Source organism: Diadema antillarum, unplaced genomic scaffold (genome assembly GCF_040938485.1).
Source record: "Diadema antillarum isolate AM-2024a unplaced genomic scaffold, OU_Dant_1.0 seq00001096_RagTag, whole genome shotgun sequence".
Lineage (NCBI taxonomy): Eukaryota > Metazoa > Echinodermata > Echinoidea > Diadematoida > Diadematidae > Diadema > Diadema antillarum.
This window is the reverse complement of record NW_027271913.1, coordinates 410,379-424,429: the sequence shown is the minus strand read 5'-3', so window position 1 is coordinate 424,429 and position 14,051 is coordinate 410,379. Positions and strand designations below refer to the sequence as shown.

Here is a 14,051-nt window from a genome sequence, read left to right as displayed (position 1 = left end):
GAAAACTCATGACGTCATCATATCATCATCTGAAATCAAAAAAGTGGAATTAATTTTTTTGAGGTACTCTTTCTGACATTCATTTACTCGTATCTCTATTGTTTAAGCTTAATATCACCCCAAATTCAGATATGTTTTACTTTGAACATTTGCCTTTCAAGTCCATGTCATGGTTTTGAAATTTGATGACGTCATCATACTTTAAATTGTGATTAAAGGTAAAGACGCAAAATCGGACAAGTTTACGTGTTATGTCTATGGGAGGTGATTTTTTTAAAAACCATACATTGACTTGACAACGTTTAAGCACCTTTATCTCAGATGATTTTGCTTCTTTTCCTCTGAAAATTAAGTATGTTGTAGCTGTGACAATAAGCTGCAGTAATCATGCATTTTATTCTTTGAAATCTCCTCATCAGGTTGACAATTTTGCAATTTAAAACTGAAAATGAGAATGGAATGCGGACGAAACGATTCCTGATTCATCTTTCACGTACATAAGTTTACGTTCCTCTAATTTTCTCGTCGAGACGTATGGCCGAGTGGTTAGAGGTGTCGTCACAGAAACGTGAGGTTGCACACGTACGGGTTCGAACCTCACAAGAGCACGAAAGAAAATAATAATTTTTTTTTTTACTTTTTTTCTTCAATGGAGTACTACACCTTCGTCCATGTAGAAGTCACGTTCGCATGTAAACACACCTATACGCACACACTCACACAGTATCCCTTTGTTTATCGTTGGAGACTGCATTGCTTCGACTGCTGCAAAATATTGCAGGCTGGGCTTTTCAAGCTGATCATGGTATATTGTAACAAAATGAAATTTGTTCATATCAATTCAGTAACACAATGTAGTCGTGGTTACTTTGTGCTGATTTTATACATGTAAGAAGCTATACATTGTAAAAAAAGGTATTTGAATTGTTCCTTTAAGTCAGTCTTCTGTATTGATGATTATTTGTCAATTAGTGGTTTTTGTGGAGTTTCAGATAATGATAAAAAGTATGTATGATAAGTGCAGCGATACTTTCTACAGTTAGTTCAAAGTTGTGTTACAGAGGTTTGATACATACATTTAGCATTGTGTTTGTGTGTCCACGTGTGTATACAGGTTGGCCATATGGCACATTCTAGACAATAAATCTTAATTAATTAGCAAACGCGATCAGCTATGGAACTGAATATGGTACTAATGTATGATGTTCATGATTCTCATTAAACTGTGACGAGTTTAAAGAGATAGCTTAACTGTGTGTAAAAATAAAGCAATAATAAGGAAATTTTAAGGGAATTTGATAATCATGCCTATAATAATTTCATACAGGTACTAATAGCTGCCTCATAGTCATGTGATTGATCGTCATGTCAATAGCAAACTGACAACGTACGATTAATATATTATACATTAAACAACTGTCTTTCAAATCCATATCGATGTTTTCTAGTTTGATGCCGTCATCATACTTTAAATTGTGATAAAAGTAAAGACACAAAATCGGACAAGTTTCCGTGTTATGTCTATGGGAGGTGATTTTTTTTAAAACCATGCATTGACTTGACAACGTTTAAGCACCTCTATCTCAGCTGATTTTGCTTCATTTCCTCTGAAACTTTAGTATGTTGTAGCTGAGACAATAAGCTGCAGTAATCATGCATTTTATTCTTTGAAATCTCCTCATCAGATTGAAAATTTTGCAGTTTAAAACTGAAAATGAAAATGGAATGTGGACAAAACGATTCCTCATGTATCTTTCACATACATAAGTTTACGTTCCCCATATTTTCTCGTCGAGACGTATGGCCGAGTGGCTAAAGGCGACGTCTCAGAGACGTAAGGTTGCGGGTTGGAACCCCACAAGATCACGAAACAAAATACTTAGCTATTTTACTTTTTTTTCTTCAATTTTGTATTACATATTCGTCCATGTAGAAATCACGTACGTATATAAACGCACCTATACACACACACAGACACACACACACACGCCATATCCCTCTTTTTTGTGTGTTGGAGACCACATTGCTTCGACTGCAGCACAATTTTGCAGGTTGACTTTGTCAAACCGATCATAGTATGTAATGACGACGACTGAGGTGTTGTACTTTGAACAATTGTCTTTCAAGACGATGTCATTGTTTTGTAATTTGATGACGTCATTACACTGAAAATTGTGATTAAAGGCAAGGTATCAAAACCAGCCGATTATAGGTTTTATGTCTGCGGGACGTATTTTTCCCAAGTTGCCAGAAATGGCATAGCGACCTCAGTCGTTACAAGGCCGCTTTTCCGTCTAGCAATGCAATAGATGTTCACACGGCCACGTTGGTTGAGTGGGCATTGACTTTCCCCCTGTTATATCTATACATTGTTTTTTTTTTGTCTTACCATTTCCGTGGATGACCCGTGGCCGAGTGGTTACAGAAACGGTTTCGCATGTACGCTCAATATAACTTCAAGGTGCCTATATCACATTCTTTTCTTTGTCGATCACAGATGACTGTCATCTGATGACCACAAGCGTATCACCTAACTCGTCCTCAATGTGACGAGTTTTCATGTCTCGTTTATTTTCCTTTTGTGGTGTATGATTTCATACGTTCCAAGACAATACTTTGACACAGTTGTCCATTATAACACAAGATTATCATAACTCAACAAAGCAAGTTTCAGTTGAGTCTTCATATCTTATACAAAGTGTATAATGTCAGATATTTTGCTTTCCTACAGAAAGTCTCACTATTGGCACTATTCTGAGATACACAGTCGGTGTACATCATGGCATATACTTAGCGAGTCATTTTTCACAAATCAGAACTTCCCAATGATTTTGTGAGTATCAAACTCACAACCGTGGAGTACAATAATGAACAGAGCAATGTGCGCATGCATGTCGCGTTCATGTCGGGATCACACCTGATACATTTTTTGTGTTGTTAAATTTTCGAATAGCACCCAACTTGCGAAATTCATGAAAATAAGAACCCTGTGAAATATTTGTATGCCATATACAGGACAAATGGATCCCATCAATCAGGAAGAGGGTAGATCACCTTGCAATGCAGAGTGAAAATCCACGAATGAGTCGAATTCTTGCTGGACACGGTCACATTGGCGTCAGAGTTGACGCTGACTTTGACTTCATCCAGAGCCTCAGTAAGCTGAAAGAAAACAAAGAGAAATTACATAAGTTTTTTTTTCTTCTCTACCTCATTGTTTGTTTGATTGTTGTTGGTTGTTGTTGTGTGTTTGTTTGTTTGTTTGTTTGGTCTTTTTTTTTTTTTGGGGGGGGGGGGATAAACACTGCTATAGAGAACAAAAGCCTACCAAAACAATAGTTGTTGGAGGGCCAATTACTTATTTTCTTTTATACAATTCACTTTTACTCTATGTTACTTGAAATTACCCCCACATACTGCCATGTCACATGAGACATGTGTGCCTTCTGGCTTACACAAAACTAAGTCTTTCTACAAATATTGTAGTCAGGGCACTGCCTTGAATTTCTCTCAAATGTCTATCATCAAGACAGAATTCATCCCACACTGATTTGCGACAGGTGTAAACAGCATTTGAGTATTCCAGGGGATGTCAAGGCACATTCTTCTTTGTAGAAAAACAGTATTTTCACCTTTTCTGAAATAGCCGTGTGGAGCAATACATTTTCGGAAAAACATTATGTTTTATGTAACATGTAACATAAAAAAAATGAACAACAGCAATCTAATTGTACATTGTAAAAAAGCACTGAGAGAGCGCAGACCTTTGCAAAGCAGTTCACTTCCACCCATACACACATGCTGAATATCACCAACTTTCCCCGATAAGGAGCCTTGTGTTTACCTCTCATCACCTTCCTGCCGCGCGGCACCTCGAGCAGAGAATGCACTTTAGTGCACATATGCAAATCTCAAATACGCGCAGCTTGAACTCCCAAGTTCACTGATCCTATTTGGCAAAGACAAAAAATCTTTCAAAATTTCATACAAATTCCCAAACCACTTCCAAAATTTGATCATCTGTTCCTTGTGTCATTTTAAACTTTTCAAACAAGTTTCATTCAAATCCGTTCACAACTTTTTGAGATATTTGGCAAACATATACACAAACAAACAAACAGTAACAAAAGCATAACCTTCCTGGTGGAGGTAAAAATACAGTCCACTCCCATTATATCCAAGTCCTTGGGACCAGCCGTTTACTTTCGTTATATTGAAATTTCATTATAACCAAACAAATAAACAATACAAACATAGAGGGGATAATGATAGGGCCTGAATTTTTACTTAGTTGCAACCGGAATTTTGCTATAACCATGTTCGTTATAATGGGAGTGCACTGTACAGCAAAAAAGTAACAGTTGGCATCTGTGCAGAACGCTACTAACCACACTGAGTGGTGTGGGGGAGTTCATCCATCGCTCAAAGAGCTGCTCAACAAAGCTCATCCCATTTAGCTGCTTGTCTCGGGCCCGCTGGTACTTCATCTGTCTATACCTGTAGCGCTCCTTCCACTCGGCCAGCTCGTCTTCACTGTGGGCGTATGTACATTGCTGACCAAATCGGCATTTGAGACGGCTGCACAAACATGAAGCACATGACACACACATGAGTAATACTACATGTTTGAGTTCTCGGTTCATCTTTGTAACGTACCCAAATTATGATCAAATATAGAATATGTAACTATGATGAATTAGCATACAGAATTAATAGTTTATTATTTGGATGTTGTGAATAAAAATTTTATGTCCTCAATATCCAAAGCATAATATTCATGCAGAATATGCTCTTTCGAAGACACTGAAATACGGATCACATTCTTTCCAAAACAAAGAAGTTTGACAAAGGTGAGAGCAGAGTCACATGTGTACCTAAAGGTCAGTTTTATGGCTGCCAAGGGATGCAATATCAGCTGATTCAATGACGTTTACCAGTGCAAGATTTGAACTTCCTTTTCTCACTATCATTTTGATTGTTTAAATTGACCATCTACATTTCTTCAAAACAGGAACAAATAATGTATCTATCAGCATTCAGCTCCATCCACAAAACATCAGATACAATACAAAATGAACACTCTCCAGGTAACTAATTTCTAATTGTTCTCTTTTATATATATATAATATATATATATATATATATATATATATATATATATATATATATATATATATGTATATATATACATATATATATATATCCTTTCCTACATTAACCCATTGTATGATGTCCAACTGATAGATTGAAGCGTGCTCGCAACTTTTCAGGTATAATTCTGAATTGTGCTTCAAAAAGTTCTATCACTGCAATTTTGTAAGCTCTTAGAACCTTACGGGAAGAAAGTATTAAAAATTATTTGCATTTGTATTTCATTTCAGTGGATTTGACTAGATTGGACTGGAGTGGATTGGGTTCTGTTATATTGTATTGTATTTTATCGTATTGTATTGTACTGTATCATACTGCATTGTAATTATCTAGGGAGAGAGAGATTCACTCACTCAGCACACAAGAGGTACTCATCGGCCACCGCACCCCTGGGAGGGGGTCGGTACTTCCAGTCTCGCCCCTCATCAGACGAGATGATGGCACAGTGGCTCTCACTCATGCTGTGGAGGTGGTAGTCTACCTGGGTTGAACATTGCACTTGGCAGTAGGAGCAGAAATTTTCTTGGTCTGCACAGGGGAAATCATTGGAAACAAGATTCTTACATTCCACATTCATTTTTCAGAGGTTTGTTCATTTTCTCTCTGTCTAGCATAGTTTTGTTATACTCTCATGACTTGAGACAAACATCGGCAAACATATGCCTGTATCAAATTAATGTAGGTGACAGTAAAGCCCGCTGCTCACTATACGACTCACGACTATACAACTGATAGACGTTGGATCCAAAATAAATCACAACAGTCTCACAATGAACACGCTGGTTTATTTCAGATCCAAAGTCTGTCAGTCGTATAGTTTTGAGTCGTAAAGTGTGCAGTGGGCTTTAGTAAACCTTTTGACTCTATCTGTCTGACAAACATATAATCTCAACATATTTGTCCTTGGAAACCCTCAGAGCTTATAAGAGACTATGTCAGCATAGCTGCACTTTGCATGCATACAGTGACATGTCTTGTAACTCACAACACATTGGAGAGGAAGCAAAAAACTTTGGTGCGAACCTATCCTCCCGTTGCCAAATCTTGGCAAACAAGTTATCATCACACACATGATACATCTCTCCTACATTTTCTCATAAGCCATAGTCGTGTGCATGTACAGTATGTCCCCCCCCCCCCCAAAAAAAAAAAAAAAAAAAAAAAAAAAAAAAAAAAAATTACAATTGCATTTCACATTGATAACTTCCAGTAAGATTTAACCATCTACAGTGTAAATGCTACTTCAGGGCCTTAAAATATAACATCTTAGCTATCATACTTCGCAGAAAACCCCATTCGGTTTGGTTGAGTGGTCACAGAGATATGTGGATCATTGTAACGTAAGTCATGGGTCTGATTCTTCCAAGTTAGGCACTTGGATGCTCTTGGAACTGCATAATGTGTGAACACAATGGACAAAACTTAGAGGGAAGGGATCCCCGACATGCTCTACAAAACTCTTCATTTCTCTTTGACCACTGAAGCAAAATCGGACGAGGTTTTCTGTAAGATGTGGGTAATAACTTACAGTTTCACACCCTGAAATTGTATTTGGATTGATCCACTATTTTTAGAGTTATCATTGTGGAGGGTCCCGTTGTAATTTTTTTTTTTTTTTTTGACATACGGTATAATGTGCAATCACACATCAGAACTTACTCTCATGTTTGTTCTCAGATTCCTTTTTGTGCTTCCCCTCCGATGCAGGTTTCTTCTTGTTCCCCCTATTATGGTGAGTGGATGAGGAGGAGCTGGAACCAGTCCTATTGGCACCTTGGCCTCTTCCACTCGAGTAAGAGGGGTGAGGAGAAGCTTCCGTTCCATTCTTGTCTCTGGCTGATGTGCTTCTACTCGTTGATGGAGTCTGCTCACGAAAGAAACAAAAAAGAAACAACAATTATGGTTAAGGTTAGGCTCATTACTCACGTAAACTTCAAGAAAATGTTCATACCCTCCACAAAGAGAATGGTGTGTATAAAGTCAATGAAATGTAATTCCAGTATCTGCTCAAACACTAAAACACCCTTGCTGGCATCGTCTCTATAACTACAATAGCAAATTAACTGCAGATGCTAATTTCAAATATTACAAACTGACTAATACACTTCATCGATGTGCATCATCAAATCAAACACACAAGAAAACAATTATGCAGGGCTCATTTCTGAGTGCAACCAAAGAAGTGAATACATAAATACCTGCAACTTCCATGAAAACGATGCAAATATTACCAAGACTATACTTTGCTATCTCTGTCAACTTCACATCAATTTTTCATAAAAGTGTTGTCATTAATATGCACACATTTATCAACAAAGACAAGAGATTAATTCATTCTTTCACAAATTATAGAGGAAATAGTTGAGTGCAAAACTGCATTGTATAGCAAAAAAAAAAATGTCATCACTCCTCCTGTATGATCTCACCTCAGTCTTGTCTTCAGCTAGTCGTTTCAGTCGATTCAGTTCCTTGGAGGCTTGTCCATTCTACAGTATGGGGAGAGAAAGGTACATTAAGTTGTCTGCAAAATTATTCATATCCTTGAACATTTTAAGGGTTGTTTTTGTTTTTGTTTTGATTTGTTTTTGTTGTTTTTACAAGTGAATGGTGGAATGATCACACTTTGGTATGGCTTTGATGCATTTAGTGGTCATCTTCACATCAAAGTAAATTTTGGTTTGACTTCATTTGCATAACAATAGAAACATTGAGATTTCAAGATTTTTTGGTTGATTATTTTGTTGGAATGTCATATACTGATCTTTGTAACTGCCGATTCTCTCACCTATTACATGTTGAAACTCTATATTATAATCTATCCTTAAACATTTTTAATATCTCTACCCCAAACTTTTATGTGAGGGAAGGATCATAAAAGTATACTTGTTGATAAAAAACAAATATTTAGGTAGCATGGATCATAGTAAACTGTTAAATGCTGGTACTTCTGTTAAGGCGAGGCACACGAAAATAAACTTCACTTCAAACTAAGTGCTTCCCTTGATATTTGTGGTGAAGGTTTGTCCTTTACGGACAGTGAGCCTACAGTGGAAATAATCTACCCTTATTTTATAATCTTTTTTTTTTCCAGCCATAGACATGAAACAATGGTACCAGGCTCGTCATTCTTTATTGTCAATGACATCCACTGAAAAGTACATAACAAGATGATGTAGCTACACAGAGAAAACTGTTCTTTTGAGAGTTCTCCGGTGCAATAAAGGGCCAAACAACACAAACAAACCCATCAACCAAATGCAATTCTGAACTTTCATGACCAATAACTCCTATTCCACTTCTGCTTTTTGTCCTTAAATATGGGGAGAGCAAAATATAGCTACACTGGCAAATGTTTTGCAAATATTTAAAAGACTCCATAGGGAGTGTTTCACATTCCCAGTATTTCAATATATTAAAGGTCCAGTTTAGCTTTGGGAGTAGTGATTTAAAAAATGTTCAAGATATCACATTTGATGCATATGTGTAGGCCAGCTGTTTCACAAAACATCCCATCAAATAAGAATTTTGCTATGAAACCTAAAATCTAAGGAGATATCACAATTTTCTCAATAAACCGTAACTGTAGACGGTTTAGTCTAGAATAATTTTTATCATAACCGTCGTTCACATTTTGTATATTCAACAATACTTCACATTGATTATACTAATTCAAATTTTTACATTGGTTGTTTCTATCCCTAACTCACATTTTAGAACTATTTTGAAGCACTAATGCTGGGTTTTTATTTCATCTGCAAATTGTAACTTATGCCTTTAACAGCAATTTCACTCAAAGAATTAGAAAAACTGTAAAGCCCTCTCTGTCTTACTGACATACAACTGCTGTGCCTGCAGTCCACACTGTATATGTGTATGTCTGTATGTACACATTGTATGTGTGTACAAATACTATAGTACATCATGCACACATGCCTTTAAACTTTATGGGGCCTAGTGAATTTCCCAAGGGGATTTCCCCAGGCTTTTCATCAGTATCTTTATGACTACAAACTATATAAAAAAGGGCAAATGGTGCAAAACACATTGGTCATAGTCTATGCTGGAAAACAATGTGCTAATAAGACAACTCTCACCTTTGGTTCTGCAGAGGTCCATTGTTTTGCTGTTTCTAAGGCTTCCTGTATCCTGTTGAGCTTGGTGAGTGCTTGGGTCTTGCGCATTAATAATTTACCTAGGCTATTTCTGCTGGGGGACAGGGATAATAACTTACTGATGTCTTCCAGGGCCTTTTCATTTTTATCCTGTATGGTGCAAAACAAACAGAAAGATTACATAATACAACCTCATACATCATTATATAGAGTTTGCATACACCAGCATACACTGTATATGAGCTTTGACTGCACACTACTGTTTTCAGGCGTTTTCACATCAGCCTGATGTTTCCATATACACTGTAGCGTGCTATTTTCTGACTTGGGAAATTCACCCGATCAAGAAATAGCGCGCTATTTGATAATGTGAATACAAATTAGCGCACCAATTTCATCGCTCTGATCGAGAAAATTTCTCGAGTCCAACTCGGGAAAATTCTGAAATAGCGGGATAATTTGCGAACTAGCGCGCTATTTGATAATGTAAAATCGCCTCAAGAAATTATCGCGATGCATCCCATCATGCCTAGCGTGTGTGACCGCACTCTACTGGTATACCCGACACTGTTTGCGCATGCTCAGCTGTCGAATTAGCTCGAAAAAATTTAGGGCTAATTCTCTTCGGGCTGATGTGAATAGAAAATGAAATAGCGCGCTAATTTGCGATCGAGAAAAATATCTCGAGCTTGGATTTTTATTGGGCTGATGTGAAAACGCCTAAAAGGATCTGCTTCCATAACATCCAGTATAGTTTAAGACTGTGTCAGATTATGATGTCATTCTCTGCATTCTTTGCATAACTTCCCTTTCCTACACATAAGAAGTTAATAATCTGTTCACGGCTGAGAGACATTGATTTTTTTTTTCATTTCCATGATGATCAAAGAGATGCTCCTCCACTTCTTCAAGAGGCCTGAGATCTAGCAAACCGGCACATATGTTTCTTATTGAGTTTCTTTCTTTCTTTTTGCTGAGTTTGCTCATGAGCAGGTCATAAGGACACTGAAATATGACGATGGTAGTTTATTTGAATATTAAATCTCATCATTGTATTTCAAAGTCCTTATGACCTTTATGCTTCACATTTTATCTAAATATGGGAAAAATCAGACACTACTATATATAATACAGGCCAAATCATTTTTTTTTTTTTGGGGGGGGGGTATATAACATACATAACATACAGTACATAATACTGTACATAACACACATACAGTAACATATTTGTACATAATTTATGTGGTTCATTCTTTTTTTTAATCTAATTTTTGATGAAGACAAAACATTCTAGTAGGTAGCTTTGTTGATTGAATTTCACAAGGTTGCGTAAGACGAGTCTTTGGGGGTTTCTGAAGTACACCATGTAGCTGCTCACGTCCACACCTGAGCAGATCAGACCACTTCATGTTTGTATGTGTATCACATAAGGTATTACCGAATGAGTAAGTTTATTTAATTAGATGACTATCACAAACTACGCCATAAAGCACAGAGTAATAGATGCTATTACACAATAATTTCCAACAGGACATTGACGAATTACTGGTTTGACTCCAGCACACACTTTGCTAATAAATCACGTCATGAACGAGCTTGTGCCACTGATCACAAGCCTCTTGACTGAATCATCATACCACAAATATATGGATTGTGCCTCAGCATTTCAACGTCTGATGTACATTTGAACATGTAGTTCTTGTCTTTAGGACTCTCACTTACAACATATGCATACACCTTAGGTCAGATGACCAAATAAACTACAGTGAGGCTTCTGAAAGATGTTTGTAGCCAATATCCTTGAAAGGTAGCCACAAAATCATATTACTTAGGTTCACACGCTGTTCCTAAATTTTATGTTTAAGTCAAATCTTAACTCTCGATGATTAGCTTGTAGTTGAGCACCGTGTGGACGCACTCAAAAGTTAGCAATCTTGAAGTTTAGTCGATGATTAGAACCACGAGACATCTTCGGGTTTACGCTCTCTCTATGAGCCACGGGAGGTCCCCACTCATAGTTTCGCTCCGTGTGGACACCATTTAATCAATGAGCTTGTGAGTTAGCGTGAACCTTGCGTCTCGTTCGCTGCGCTACTAGTATTTTGTATGGGCATAAGGTCATCTAGCAAAGACTCTGCACTTACATTGTAATCATCGAGTGGGGCTCGCTCGTACAATCGTACGTTGTAACTTAAAGTTTAGGTGCGCGTGTGAACCCACGTCGTGAATTCACGAGTGGAGCTAATCATCGACACTTAAGTTTTCAACCTAAACTTTAAGTTTGGTAACTGCATGTGAACGTAACTATTGTCTACTGTAGATGTACTGCACCTGGGTCTGATCCAAAAATAGTGTTCACTTGGACTAAATTTTCATATTGACACTTGTATTTCATGTTATATATATCATATGAAAGCTGAGAATCTGCAGTTTTCAGAAAAGTACATATCTAATATATTGATATCAGACTCTTCCGTAAATTACCAGTAAAACGGGAAAGCGCCCTCTTTGAGCGAATGGACAAAATTTACTTTTTCAAGTAATTTGCACAAAAACTACAAAAGAAGGGGAAATATCAATTCTTATCATAGAGTACCCTTCCTAGGAGCAATTCAATATCTGGTATTCATTTTTCCCATTATAGTTAAATTTTGGGTCAAAATCTTCTTTTTTTCTTGAAAAAAAACATGTTTTTCAGTACTTTGACAGAAAATTATTCTTTTATTCTGTATGATAGACTTGAGTTTGGTCACTCATATTCCATAATGTATCAATGAATTACTGGGGCTGTATTTCCATGACACTAAATTAAATAATTCTCTATTCATAAGAAAATTATAATGCTTCAACATAAATTCCGTCCTGTCGCGTGACCGGATGGACTTCAACAGCTTTTGAAAAAATTACCTAAAAAATGAAATCTATTAGATCTACATTGTACATTGTAGATGTTTCTCTATTTGTGCAAGTAATGTATGGAACATTGACAAACAAACACCACATGACATGGCCTGTATTGCTCATTAACCTTGATATAATTCTCCTTTGAATTTTCTTCACAAAAACCAGTGATTTTTTCAGTCCGTCCCATCGCGCTAATAAAATGTTGTTGCCATGGAAACAAAACAGATGTCGATCTTGTCTATATTGCAGTATGATGCCTTCTTGTAAGCTTGACACATTTGTAATGATATATGGCTGCTAACACTTCAACTTTTTTTTTGTTTTAAACAAAAAACACATTCAAATTCTGTCCCGTCATGCTCCCTTGATTTTTGGATCAGACCCACCTCTAGTCTGCTTTAAATTTACGGTTGGCTAATCATCAACATCATTCAATCCAAAAATATATACACCTTGTATTTATATGTGTATAGGATCCCATAACACTGCACTCATGCTGAACAATGGTCACAGAACAGCTCCAATATTTATTAAGATAACTTAGTTCCAAGCCAGTGATACAATATCATACCATAATGGTACTAGTTATCTATTACATCAGTGACAGTAAGACCTATAGATTTATTATTCCAGTATACTAACACATACATTTGTAGTTTGCATTCTATGGCTATCTTTCCCAAGAACCTAGTAAAAGCATTAGTTATCAAATTCAACTGTCTACAGTAAATACAAGTCAAGACTTCCAACCATCTGCACGCACAAGTTGTTGCTATGTCAGGCTAGGTTTGGACGAGCTTTCTGATTGTCAAGAAAACCTTTATTACAGAAAAGGTACAGGGTATGCACACATATTTAGACCATTGGTCAATTGCAGGAAAAACAATTTACTGTGTCATGGAGTATACTAGATCATAATATGCTGAGCAATCCCAGGGTATTTTCTGTACATGTACATTCTCCTGATAACAGGGGGCATCATGGCTTTGGCATTTCAATGCCTCACTCCACGCCAATCACACTGACAGAACTAGTACATAGGTCACATTCTTTTTTTCAATATTTCTCACACCATTACTCTTACACAAATTAGACATCGTACCAATCAATGGGCAATTAAAGCTGTCAAAATATCTAGCATGGCATTACACTATATCATGTTGTAAATTTTACAATGTTTTCATTTTTGTGACTTTGATGAGTCAATTTGTATTGCCAATTAGATATTGCCTAGCTGGTAAAACACATGTAATGCACAACTACATTATCTCCAAGGTTTGTAAGCAATATAACTTTTCTTTAGAAAATGGATGGTACACTGCACTTACAATGTATTTCTCATTCAGCTAATACTGTTCTCGATCAAGAACTCAACTTCTCACAAAATTGTATAACAAACCCCAATCACTGAAAGGTCTGAGAAATATATGGCATACAGTACTTACGTGTACGTGTACATACATGTATGCTCACAAGATGTTACGAGATATTCCTTGCACAAGGCATCTGATCCCACAATTTACAAAGAACTTCAATATCAAACACAGCACATTGTCTTTTTACTGAATTAACCTCCTTTTCATTTGACTTCCCTAGTCACAATCACATCCACACTGTGAGTTGTACATTGCACATTGGGTTGTTGATACACAGTACACTGTAGCTTTAACAATACTCATGTTCACATCAAATGAATTTTTCTGGAGCCTCTTGAAAATAATTTTTAACAAAAATGAACAAGATAAAAAGTATCAAAGTATACCTTGACGACTAAAACTAGAAGATGTGTGGACACTTGGTGGCAATATTTAACGAGATTCCAGATTGCAACTTTATGAAACATACTGTAAATACAAAGATTTGAATACATTTTTGTTTTCTTTT

At 36.7% G+C, this 14,051-nt stretch overlaps 1 protein-coding gene across 1 annotated transcript in view; it reads right to left on the bottom strand.

Moving 5' to 3' along the window:
- The window catches only part of LOC139743562 (probable helicase with zinc finger domain), a 38,239-nt gene that overhangs the window by 17,595 nt on the left and 6,593 nt on the right, over positions 1 to 14,051 (bottom strand). The window contains exons 3-8 of the mRNA XM_071654042.1: positions 9,246 to 9,413; positions 7,578 to 7,637; positions 6,811 to 7,015; positions 5,505 to 5,679; positions 4,389 to 4,578; positions 3,055 to 3,162 (exon numbers count right to left, since the gene is read on the bottom strand). Coding sequence (XP_071510143.1) covers positions 3,055 to 3,162; positions 4,389 to 4,578; positions 5,505 to 5,679; positions 6,811 to 7,015; positions 7,578 to 7,637; positions 9,246 to 9,413 — 906 coding nt within the window. The remainder of the gene's footprint in view (positions 1 to 3,054; positions 3,163 to 4,388; positions 4,579 to 5,504; positions 5,680 to 6,810; positions 7,016 to 7,577; positions 7,638 to 9,245; positions 9,414 to 14,051) is intronic.